Source organism: Bradysia coprophila (assembly GCF_014529535.1).
Source record: "Bradysia coprophila strain Holo2 chromosome X unlocalized genomic scaffold, BU_Bcop_v1 contig_173, whole genome shotgun sequence".
In the NCBI taxonomy this organism is placed as follows: Eukaryota; Metazoa; Arthropoda; class Insecta; order Diptera; family Sciaridae; genus Bradysia; species Bradysia coprophila.
In genome coordinates, this window is record NW_023503302.1 from 966,975 (window position 1) to 979,259 (window position 12,285).

At 36.1% G+C, this 12,285-nt stretch overlaps 3 protein-coding genes across 4 annotated transcripts in view; 2 read left to right on the top strand and 1 right to left on the bottom strand.

Annotated features, from left to right (window-relative positions):
- Positions 1 to 1,130: 1,130 nt before the first annotated feature.
- On the top strand, positions 1,131 to 4,594 carry LOC119068046 (heparan sulfate glucosamine 3-O-sulfotransferase 6). Of its 2 annotated transcripts, none has more exons than XM_037171412.1 (6): positions 1,131 to 1,242; positions 2,524 to 2,664; positions 3,037 to 3,479; positions 3,544 to 3,662; positions 3,739 to 3,896; positions 3,953 to 4,594. In XM_037171412.1, the coding sequence occupies exons 2-6, from the start codon at positions 2,533 to 2,535 to the stop codon at positions 4,187 to 4,189; spliced, it is 1,089 nt and encodes a 362-aa protein (XP_037027307.1). In that variant the 5' UTR covers positions 1,131 to 1,242; positions 2,524 to 2,532; the 3' UTR covers positions 4,190 to 4,594. The 2 variants fall into 2 exon arrangements, with proteins under 2 accessions (XP_037027307.1, XP_037027308.1); XM_037171413.1 differs by lacking the exon at positions 1,131 to 1,242 and adding an exon at positions 1,415 to 1,867.
- Positions 4,595 to 5,979: 1,385 nt separating this feature from the next.
- Positions 5,980 to 10,941, bottom strand: LOC119068024. The gene is made up of 4 exons (XM_037171386.1): positions 10,781 to 10,941; positions 10,391 to 10,645; positions 7,155 to 7,654; positions 5,980 to 7,094 (listed from the first exon to the last, which is right to left on the bottom strand). The coding sequence occupies exons 1-4, from the start codon at positions 10,803 to 10,805 to the stop codon at positions 6,174 to 6,176; spliced, it is 1,701 nt and encodes a 566-aa protein (XP_037027281.1). The 5' UTR covers positions 10,806 to 10,941; the 3' UTR covers positions 5,980 to 6,173.
- Positions 10,942 to 11,965: 1,024 nt separating this feature from the next.
- LOC119068106 (putative protein kinase C delta type homolog) overlaps positions 11,966 to 12,285 on the top strand; it is a 36,920-nt gene continuing 36,600 nt past the window's right edge. Inside the window, exon 1 of the mRNA XM_037171547.1 lies at positions 11,966 to 11,983. The gene's annotated coding sequence lies outside the window, so the exon portion shown is untranslated. The remainder of the gene's footprint in view (positions 11,984 to 12,285) is intronic.

Genomic DNA, 12,285 nt, shown 5'->3' on the forward strand with positions numbered 1-12,285 from the left:
TAGGTTTCCTGTTTCCACTAATAAATCGTATTTCATAAACATATAGTATTTTACATGCTTTTGTTTTCTCTAAAGTCGAAAGTGGCTTATTACACACCCAGAAAAAACAAGAAAATTGTCACGCTTTCGCGTGATTATTGATCTCGGGTTCGCCTCAAATCAACAAACTTCTCACTAAAGCTCGATATTTCAGCCTTTCATCCTTTTTAATGTAAATGGCTGTTAAAGAAAATGACGTAGATGGAGCTGTGGACTGGTTGTATGGTGATATGTTTCGAAAAAGTGTAGGAAAATGTGAATGAATCGAACGTAGCAGATATTTTTAAAAGTATTGTACAAAGTGTATGAATGCGGCACGGGACTAAATACATTTATTTGAATGATTATAACTTGAAAGAATCCAAAACATAGATGAGAGTACGTTAAACGGGACAGATGTCCCTAATCTGAGCTCTTTTGTTACAAGTAAATTAGAACAGATGGTTTTTATGTAGATCAGTGTTTGTAGGATGAAAATGATTTATGGTAGTATGGGTTGTTCCAAGGCACCCGCAGTAACATCATTGTTGTCTTTCGGATAACAGATAATCTGAAAATTTCGAATAAACGAATTTTCCTCATGAAACTGATTTGAAACTAGTAAGTCGAGCTGAAAGCAGTAAAAAAAGAGTCCGTCGCTGGAGCCTATTGCCTCAAGACGCAAACATGTTACTTATGAAAAAAAAACTTTTTGAAAAACCGTTGTATATAACTTCAACATCGTCCATACAGACTTATTTTTCGAATTAAATAAATCGACTTCCCGCAGCATCACCGCATCTACAATATATTATAATCAAATTATGTCGAGACACGGTTCCTCATGAATAAATATGAATCTATCATTGCAATTGTACGTTAATGTTACGTATATAAAACTTGAATTTATTTGCATTTGTTATACAAATATTTACGTAAGGATGCAGTTTCATCGATGAACACATAGTTCGGGTAAATATCCTACGTTTAAAATATGCAGGCTACCTTTTGCACGACTTCAACAAAACATTTCATAGCCCTTTTCAAAGTGTGTGTATATGTGTTTTCATTTTCGGTGGAATTCCATTTTCTTCCCTGTAACAAAGCGCATGACCCAATTTCTGTTCAGTAAATAAATCTGTCACAGCACTTACTCCCGTTCGATTTTTAGTTAAACATTTAGAGTTTCAATAGACTGTTATGGGTGCAAATTGATCGTATTTTGTAAGTCATTTTCTGTACCGTTTATTGATAACAAATGTTTGTTTTTTTAACACATAAATGATTGTCGTTCCATTCAATCATTCGTTTTATGTGGAAGTACATTCAACTTCATTAAATGTGCAAATTTCCGATGTAACAAACAAACAATTGACCTGATAAAACTTGAAAAATTGCACAAAAATTAAATTAATTGGCGGATTCTGTGAAAACTAAAGAGACTGTAGAATCTGTTCTGTGGATGTTTGGTTGTGTGAAATCAATTTAATTCCCGAAATGTTGTTGTGTAACTTGAGCTAAAACAGAGGAAATTGTCGTGCTTTTACATGTATACTATTTACTATTCGTAAATAAGAATCCGCAGTTTATTAGCAATACAAGAAGAAGTCGGTGTCATTTGAGTTATTTTAAAATGAAATTATAAATTCCCCCTTCGTTTCGTTTGAATCGTTTCGCTTTGTATTGAGAATTCAATTAACAATTCTATAATGACGAATTGAGAGTATGAAAATATCTGTGAACTCGTTTTATGTTTGGGAAAAGAAAATGTTAAGCCAAAAAGTATTAGTTTAGCGTGTCGGAACATTGTTATTTACAGTAAAAGCTTTCAATTTCGATATTAAAAACGGTAAACATTCTTCTAAAGCTATTAAGCTATTGAATGTTAATTTATTTATTCGTTGAATAAAACGAATCTACTTAAAAGTTTTTCATTCAATTTCTTTAGTGAATCAACTTTTCGAATTAACTTCAAAAGCATCAAACTTTGCGTTAGTTTATTTACGAGTAACTTCAGAATAGTTTTTGCCTTCGAGAATTAACCGTATAGCCAACAAAAATCAAAAATTGCGGAATTTAAATAATTTATTTAGCGGACGATACGGTTCACTGCAACTCCCTCTTTTGGCGGAATTCTTCTCACATGTGCCTGTTGTTTCCAATAAACCTATTTCCAAATTGTTATTTCGGTTATTTTTCTTGCAGTCCTATCCGCTTGGACCACAAGTTTGCAATGATACTGTTATTGCATGGTTCATAAACATACGTTCATATATAGCACTTCCCAGCAACGACATTGTCAGCAAGACGGGAGAGCCTCGCGTTCTATTTCTCCATATAGAAAAGCTAATTCTGCTCCCTTCTGTACTCTCTATTCAAATAATTTATTCTTTTGTCATTGCTAGAGAGTCTTTATGATACGTGCTGAATTGATTAATAGTAAAATCGACCGGCTCGGTTGAAAATAACTGGGCCGTTAATCTTACATTACTCCTTTCTTTGCAGATATTAAAAATGCTGAAATGGTATTCTGCATTAAGCAACCGTACAATATCAATAATAATCATATTATGTATCCTAATGTTATACTTATCATATACATTCAACTCATGTCTGGTGTCAAGCATTCATAGGACTTTCCGAAAGGTAAATTTATTTTTGTAAGTAGCTCAGTGACTTTTTTTGGGAAAACAGTTTCCGTAATTTTCCCACATTTTCCGGCTTTTCCTAATTTACCTAAATTCGTCCAAATTTTCCCAAAAAATTTGTTTAAAGAAAATATGACTTTACTAAGAAAATATGGAAAAGTGTTTTCCCAAAAATAGTTCCTGTGCAGCCAATAAAGTAATCAATTTTCGAAGTAGAGCGTCTAAAAATAGTGTATGGTGGCAACTGATAATCTTCTTAGCATTTTCTCTAAACATCATATCATAACAGGAAACTTACCTTGACCTCTTTGATTCTGTCATAGCTGCAGCTCTTGACCGCACATCTAACACCGAAATTGATTTTTTTCAGATTCAAGCACCAGAACAAAATGTTCTTCCACCTGCCAAAAGTTCCGATCCAACTCAAGTCAATATATTCGGTTCAATTGTTCGAATCGTTCCTTTAACTGGTGCCATCCAACATGCTTTCAATGAAAGCGATGGATCGCCAAAATATCGTTTTCTTCGACAACAAGGTCTACAGCCCAGTCGCCATTTACCCGATACCCTGATCATTGGCGTTAAAAAAAGTGGTACCAGAGCTCTGCTCGAATTCATACGCTTGCATCCGGACGTGAGAGCTGCGGGCTGTGAAGTGCATTTTTTTGATCGACACTACGCAAAAGGTTTCCATTGGTATCGTAATCATATGCCAGCAACGATCGAAGGTCAAGTGACGATGGAGAAAACGCCAAGCTATTTTATTACTAAGGAAGTGCCACAACGGGTTCATCATATGAATCCGGGAACTAAGTAAGTTTGAGTGTGACTCAAAATTTTCTGTAATCGGAAAAAACGTAATTTGATTTTGAATTAGGTTGCTGGTTGTTGTTAGAGATCCTGTGACTAGAGCCATTTCTGATTATACTCAAGCGGCTAGCAAGAAGCCAGGAATGAAGAAATTCGAAGAACTGGTGTTCCTCAATGGCAGCTACGGTAAGTAGAGTCGCCGATTCATTAGTTCTTTCTTTCTTTCTTTCTTTCTTTCGTTCACTAATTTCTATTCAAAAAGGGGTTTCGGTTATCGACACATCGTATGGCCCAGTCAAAATTGGAGTATACGCTAGACATTTAGAAAGATGGTTGCAATATTTCCCACTCTCTCAATTATTATTCATAAGCGGTGAACGGCTCATTGTAGATCCGGCCTACGAATTGGGCCGAGTGCAGGTAATTCGAATCATTTCGAATAAAGAAATTTGTATTTTCGATCGTATTATTTGCAGGACTTTCTCGGCCTTAAAAGAGTTGTCACCGAAAAGTATTTTTATTTCAATTCAACGAAAGGATTTCCATGCTTGCTCAAATCTGAGGCTAGATCAAGTCCCCATTGCTTGGGCAAAACAAAAGGTCGAAATCATCCATACATTGATCCAATTGCCATCGATCGTTTACGGGACTTTTATCGACCATTTAATATAAAATTTTATCAAATGACTGGAATACACTTTGGCTGGTTGTAAACTTTTTATACGTACATGTCAAACGCAACAAATGAAAAATCAATTGAATAGACGTAAATCGAAGCAAATACATTTTTCACGATAATCACAACGTGAGAAGCTCTATCTGTCAGTATATTGGGACATAATTAATTGTGCTCACTGTGTAACAGCAATATTGTACTTTTAAAACTTCTCCTCGTTACCAGCTAGCACAAAAAATCTTGTGTCAAGTAACTCTCAGAAATTTTCTCTCCCCTAAGAAAAGCCAATTGCATGCATATTACTCAGGTCATGGGTTAAAGGAGTTCGACTTTTACAAATATACCATAAAACTCTGTACTATGGCCTGATAAAATATTGAATTTCAATATAAATTGTTGACACCGAATTTTTTTTAGAGAAAATAGAAGACAAGATAATAACCAGAAATGTTTGGTGTTTGTATTTACAGATTGCTTTTGACCTGCTCGAAATGATAATTCGTAGCAAAAACGTTTTAGTACAAACAAATACAGTAGAAGTTTTGGTCACACGAAAAAGTATCGGATTTAACAGGTTGTATGGCGAATGGATTGCCGTTCGTTCGTACAAGATCTTAAGAGTAGCCTGCGAAAAAGACATTACAAACTTACACTAGGGACTCTTCGACCCCACTAATGGGATATCGCGCAGCTCGCAATGTGGTTAACAACCTGGTCTGCGGTTTGCCAAACAACATAATCTGCTCGAATGGTTTAAGTGCGTTGAAAGCTATTAGCTCCTACAAAGTCAACACTCTCTTAGTACTCAACTGCAGAAACAACCCCATCTTTCACTGCCGACGAAGCATGTCGGAGAATAAAGATAGTATTGCTCAAAATGGGGTGGACCTGTAAAATATTCTCGTTTAAACTGATTCGTTCGACACACACTGTTCACAGTTAAATCAAGACATGGTAAATCAGAATGACTAGAAAAGCATTTGGATAATTGTTAAGCAGTTCCAAAGGTTAATGTTTCGTGTCAGTTGTACTATGAAGATCCAAGATCCATTTAGAATTTTTGATACGTTAATCAGCTGCTCAGCTCAGCTTATTAACACTCTGGTATATAAAAACAGTGCCAACAACTGGCTGAAAAAATTTAATGACTGTACTAATTTTGTATAAATATTCAATACTCACGCAATCAACAGGGCACTGACAAAAAAGAGATGAAAATCTTACCTGTTGTCTCCAGGTAATATATGTTGCCGCTGAATGTTTTCTGTATAGAGAGCTACAGCTGTGGAAGCTACTGTAGGTTACCTGGAGACAAATTTACCTATAACAGGTAAGATTTTCAGCCTCTTTTTGACAGTGGGTTTCAGGCCTAACTTATAAATAAATTAAAATAAGCTACGACAAACTAATTGGGTAGTTGCCAACCATTTTATTTTGAGAATCGGAATGGGACGATCCCTTCTGACCTGGAGTTTTAGAAGACACCGGAAGACATTAATATGGTCGATTCGAAGGGTTTTTTTTACTAATTTTTCAATCGGTCTATACAGATAATACAGGTGCAGAATTAGGTCAGCCCATTCTGATCAAATATTATTGTCGTGATGTGGATAGAGGTTTTAAGTATAATTGTCAGATTGTACGGACGTTGCTCTTGATGACGAAGCATTAAAAAAATCCGATTAAAGCCTTAAACGTTTTACCTACCTGAAACCATTCTTCATTTCAGCTTTAAATATTTATAATTTTCGGAGGGGAAGCAATGACTCCTGACTCATGTGACGAGAGGCATAATGATGAATTCGTTGACAATAAACATACTCAATATTAAAAATTCAAAATGTAATTTTGACTTCAATCGTCGATTAACATAAATTGCTAAAAGTATTACTCCGGCGTTGAGCCAGAAGTGATATTGTACTTTGCTTTTAAACTAGGTAAATAATGAGATAAATTACGTTTAACGTCTTTGCTTTGATTTTTGTTTCAATTTCTTAATAAATCACGAAAGGGATTAAAAATCACAAATTTGTCGACATAGCGCCAAATAATACGCCCCCTACTATAGCTGTGGAAACAATGTTGGAGGGATTCATTAAATGAAAATCGGTCCCTCTGTTCATGCCAACGCCAATATGACTACTTGGAATGTTTCGGTAAATGCCTTCCTGTGGAATAGGTCTATTTGTGTTTGTAGGCGGTGGAAGCCGGTAAGGATTGCTCGAAATTGTACTTAAGCGTGGTGCAGGTGGTTCTGCTGGTGTGACTGTTGGAACCACTGACTTTTTTTGTCGTGGATATACTGGTGCAATTTCGAATGGATATGTCGTTGTCGCTGGCGGTTCAGTTCGCCGAGGATAATTATAAGATCGGAATTCGTCACCTGGTAAGGTTAGTTGCTTGATTAGCTTAATACCGAAAATGTTGTTTCGAATATCCAGCAACGATTTGCCTTGTGTTTTTGGCATATTTATCAGAAACAGTATCATAAGCACTACAGTGGCACATATGAAACTAATCACATGAGCTTTGAATGTTAGTACTGGATCGTTTAAGTAATAAACGGCAGATTCTGCATAGAAACGGCAGTACTGAATTATGGTTACCGGAAGGAATTCAATTAAATATCCAATGCTGAGCACAATTTCAGTTTTTTGAATGGATGAAATTTCCACGAGAACTATGTCGGCTATACAATATCCTGCTCCCATAAATACATAATACATCCATAGTGGTACGGCTGCTTCCATCAAATTGTCTTCATTGCTGTAGACGACTACAGCTGCTATGAGTCCCAACAGTTGGCACGCACAAAATAAATAAAATAACACGTTTTTGTTGAAAAATGTATACGCAAGTAGTGCCATTCCGCATCCAGCAAAGGTAATCCATTGGATGAATGCATAGTTTTCCATGTGAGTATGAAGATTAGTCGCTCGTACCTAGAGAAAAATCTTATTATCACCTATGCATTCGAACCCAAAAACCAAGGAAATTCTAACCGAATAATCCATAACAACGGAGGAAAAAAGCATTGTTCCCTTGAGCTTCAAAAATACCAACCAAAATGACGGCGATTTTTGATTGTCTCGGATCTGTACAACAGCATATCCAGGCCGATGTGATGCATCGAAAGAAGCAATCAATTGTTTTCGATTAAGCACTAATGTCTTCCCCGCATTAGCCTTATTTATGGCATCGTCTAAGCTGCATTTATAATTCAATATTTTGCAATATTGACACACCTCTAATATGCTTATCAATACAATTGAAATGCAGCTAGATGCAAGTATGCATCCACCAATTAATTCATTTATGTTGCGAAGATCGCGATTCTCATTCATAAGCTGAATTGATAGGGCACAGCCGAACAAATACCAGAAATGGCAAACAGCTAGTCGAAATGAACGTTTCGATGCAGTGACACGAAGTTTTAAATAACTGAAGCTGGATATGTAGGTGATACCGTGCCCGAGTCCGGAAATGTACACAGCTGGTGTGGCTGGAAAGATCGGAACAGTTTTGTTTCTTTAATTTAGTTTCTTCAGCGGAATGGAAGAGATCGTTTGCAATGGTTTTCAGAAAAAGACAATACGGTAATACATAAACAAGGCTGTAACTTTAGTACTTTAGTGAGTTCCGGGGGTTGAATTTGCACGAAAGAGAAGTGACGCCGCAAATCTACTGAAATGACCAGCCCGCCTTATCTCTTGAAATGTGAAACCTCGAATTAAATTGAGGGATTTTTTTGAAAGTGGGCCAGGCTCCGTCGGAGCTATTTTTTGCGACGGTTTGTTCTTATGCCCAGATAGCCCTTGGTCCCAATAGTCCAAAACCGCAGTCGTTTAATTTTCATGATTGCGTCTTGGCTGGTGGTGAAGGTGTAAAAATCGAAATAGGGTGTTTTTTATACGTGATTTACTGCCGCTGCAGACGATGGACACACATGTGTGGCGGCTCGTTGGATAGGTACTGTCCAGGAGACCCGGGGCAAAGACAGATATCAAATGTGTACTCAAGCACTATTCAAAAATAAAAAAAAATATGTATCAGTCAAAGGCCGGAAATTTTGATGAGCTTTATTAGGTGATATTTTGTACCTGGTGACTGTTGTTGTACAGATCAGTGGTTGCCCTGATAGAGGCTTAACCCAGCTCTACAATTATACCTCAATTGCCATAGAAGTGAAAGGTTTCAGGATACTTTTTTGGGTATAAAGCAAATGTCTTCCTTCACTCGAAAGCAAAATATTGATTTTAGAAAAATACACGAATTATGCTGTTTTTGATGTCTGCATCCAATGATCTAACCATATACATTCTCCAGGTGCGAGATATCACCTTTTGAAGTTCATCAAAATTTACGGCCTTTGACTGACACAATATTTTTGTTATTTTCGAACAATGGCACAGAACATGTAAGATATCTATGCTTGTCCCGGTTCTCCTGGACAGTACCTATCCAACGAGTTGCCACACATGTGTGTCCATTGTCTGTAGCGGCAGTAAATCACGTATAAAACACCCTTTTTTCGACTTTTGCACCTTCACCACCAGCCAAGACGCAAATATGAAAATTAAAAGACAGCGGTTTTGGACTATTGGGGCCAAGGGCTATCTGGGCATATGAACAAACCGCCGCGAAAATAGCTCCGACGGAGCCTGGTCCACATTCAAAAAAATCCCTCATTCACATTCAAAACCGAAAGAAACATTCCTCGCATTCATTAATTGAACAGTCTACCTCTATGAATAGAACGATGAAAAAATTACAACAAGGCCTAAGTCAATGTTTTGTCTCTTTCGCTCTCACATATTCGTCTGAAATTGTTCATTGTTCACAAAGCTATCGAGAAGATAAGCTCTCTAGTGTTTGCAACTGAGAACGTATGCGACGTAACGTTCAAATGATTGCCATCATTAAAATGATAAAATTTTGAGACTCATTTACGTTTTAAAAACAAAAACAGTCCAGTCAAGAAGGTCCATGACATGCATGCACATTCGTATGCAGACGTGGAACGCGACGCGATACAGTTTATTTTCTCGTCATCACTTAAAATTGAAAGATGCGCATTGGACCGTCTAACTTAATACTGGATATTCTGTATTGCTACTGCTGAATGTAATGCCAAAATTATGTGAATGGAAATCGATTAATGCTTTGCGATATGGGTATTTGAATATCATAAAATTAATATACAGGTGGCATTATTGACATCGATTTTTGTTATCAAAAGTTCAATCAAAATAGCGAACGAATTATTATGTATTCCTTAACCGATATAAGTGATGATTAGGGTGCTTCAGTTTCAAAATGTTATATTTTTTTAACGATAAATAGACGGGAACGAAATTCGTACTTTCTCTTCGTGCATAAAACGGAATGCTTTTCTCGATTGTAAGAAGTGTTTCGTATCACTCAGAAATGAAGGCAAAACCTCTCGTCTCCGGGTCGGTTTTAGCAACCTTCAACAGGCCAAGGTATTTTCTTCCAATTAGGTATTTATTCAAATAACTTTCTTTGGCTAGCGACGGTATACCGTCTATAGGTGAATTACTGAATGTAAAGGTTCCAACACAAACGCTTTGCTGTAAAGAGTTTTAAGTGATATCGCACTGAAGCGATAGGTATCTTCTAGTCGTCGTTTCTTCAGTAACTCGCCATTTCTTCAGGAAGACGTCGTTTCTAACCATTTTGTGAAAGGAGTATCCCTTTTACATAATATCTAAGAAGTGGAGAAACTGCTAGAAGTATTGACTAGAATGAAGAAACATCGCCTAGTCGGCCATTTCATCAGGAAGACGTCGATACTCATGTTTTCGAAACTTCATTGCAATAGTGTTAATGCAGCGTGAAGATCAATTAAATTGAACTGGCAAAGTGTGTGTGCGTTACTCATTTTGACGTTGCCCTCGATGCCAGTCAGGTTTCACCAAATCTCTCGCCGTTAAAACTGCATAGATGCTTTTACTTACAGCGACTACAATCTTTATATTTCTGTCCTGTTTCTGCGAACTCTTTGGTAATCTTCTGTTTTATTTTCCGCACTACAGAAACAGTACGGAAAAGATCAAATTTACCTTACCGAAAAACATTTCACAATTTGTCGCATTTAGATCCTCACTCACAGCACAGCTTCACTTTACATTGAACTACCCTAATTCGATTTCACTATTCTTTAGTCTAAGCTCTTGAACGCACAGAACAATTATGAAACCTTTTTGTATCTACTCACATATCTGCAACATGAATAGCCCGCCACCGATGCAATACAAAACTGAACAACCGATCAATATGTGAAATTGTTGATAGAGTTCTTGTCTCTTATTTGATTTGAATGCACTATAAAGCAAAGCAATTAGAAATGCTGCAGAGAAACCAATGATGTACGGAAAGTAGGTGATGTTCTCTAATTTTTCTTTGTTGGCAAATTCAAAAACGTAAAATATATATCCCATAAATAATCCGCTCGGCAGGAAGCATAGTTGCGCTGAAATAGTAAATGAGAAAGTTAACACAATTATTGTTAGGTAGCGGCATAAAAACGAGAATAATCTCAGGTTACAAAATCTGCAACTCTTACAGACGTGCACATATACAATTTTAAATCGGATGCAAGCTTTACCAATCATTTCGGGTATATAATCCATTTTCTGTTATGTTCATCGGCTTCCAATTTTCACAAAATTGTTCGAAACATAGTTGTTTGGCTTAATCCAATTGCATACTAGCAAAGGTGACGAATTACTACTCAGCTTTAACTGAAGCACCAGAGTTAATATTGTATTTGACGATAACAAAATAATGATAAAAAAATGTAACGAAAACAGTTGTTGTTGCAAAGAGATTTTATTCGATTTAGCATACAATCTTATCACGATTGTCCAAATCAGCTATGATTAAAAAAAATCTCAGCGGTAGTATGTACGCAAGGCATAGTATAGGTATGTCATGATGTGGTATCGTGTGGAATCTACAAGTAAGATCTTTGGAATCGTAGGATTGATTCTCTTTAGAGATACTTCAGTTAAAAGAATTGAAGCTTTTGGTCAGCAGGAAAGTTTTTCTAAAAAATAAACTTTCAAAAATGTTCCTGACGTTCTAAAGTTGTTATTTTCTACAATACAATTTCTACAAGTAACGCATGCAGACATTACAATCGAAAACAATAATAGCTTGATCATGAAAATCCATAATTAGAGCTTTTAATGAAGAACATTGACAGGAAGGCAAGTTAAAATAAAAAAATATTCACAAAAATAGTGAAAACGAGCTATTTCCTAACCACGATCTAGATGCGCTTTTTGAGTCGCTTTTTCAGTGCGAACATTCCATCCAATTTTTTACGATGAGCAGCAAAAACAAAATTTAAAAAGAAAATACAAAGCGAGATCAATTTAGTTTGTCTGACGTATGATCATTACAAACCAAATGTTCCCCATCGGCCGTACCTTAGCTGCAAAAATTGTCTCTCTTCTTTTTCTCGAAAAATTCCCCTACTAGCACTATACCACAATACGTTTTTAAGTGAATGAAAATTTCCCAAATTTCCATGAATTAGAAGTGTTTGTCACTTTTAAGTGGTTTTTTAAGTATTTCAAGTCGATATCAAGACATATTCATATTAGTTTGATCAGACTGACGCTGAATAAAAGACCATTAGGTAGAATAGTTCGAGCAAGTAGAAATGAGTTCTGTTATTTTTATTGTGTGATCAAATGAGGAGTAATAGAATTTTTAATTATGTATTTTGCTCAATGAGAATATCGCATGCGCATTGATCTATGTAAGGTGTAATATTCTCACTGATACTCTACACACCGTGTGTGTAAGTAAATTCGTATTTTTAGAATATTTTCCTTGTGTGCTATATGCACCACATCGAATAGTAAATTTAAGAACTTATGTGCTACGTCTTGCGATTTCAATGGAATTTAAATTTATTTAGAGTAGTAGATTATTGTAGTTTCATCGACATTTTGTTGGATAATCTGAGTAAATTTACATCAAACCAACTAATGAAGTTCCGTCAGTGCAATGAGCTCTACAGATGGGGCGAATAATCTCAAATTTCATTGGTAGAGCATTTTTGAAAAGAAAATTAGCCGAGATTTTCAAGGAGTTTGTTTT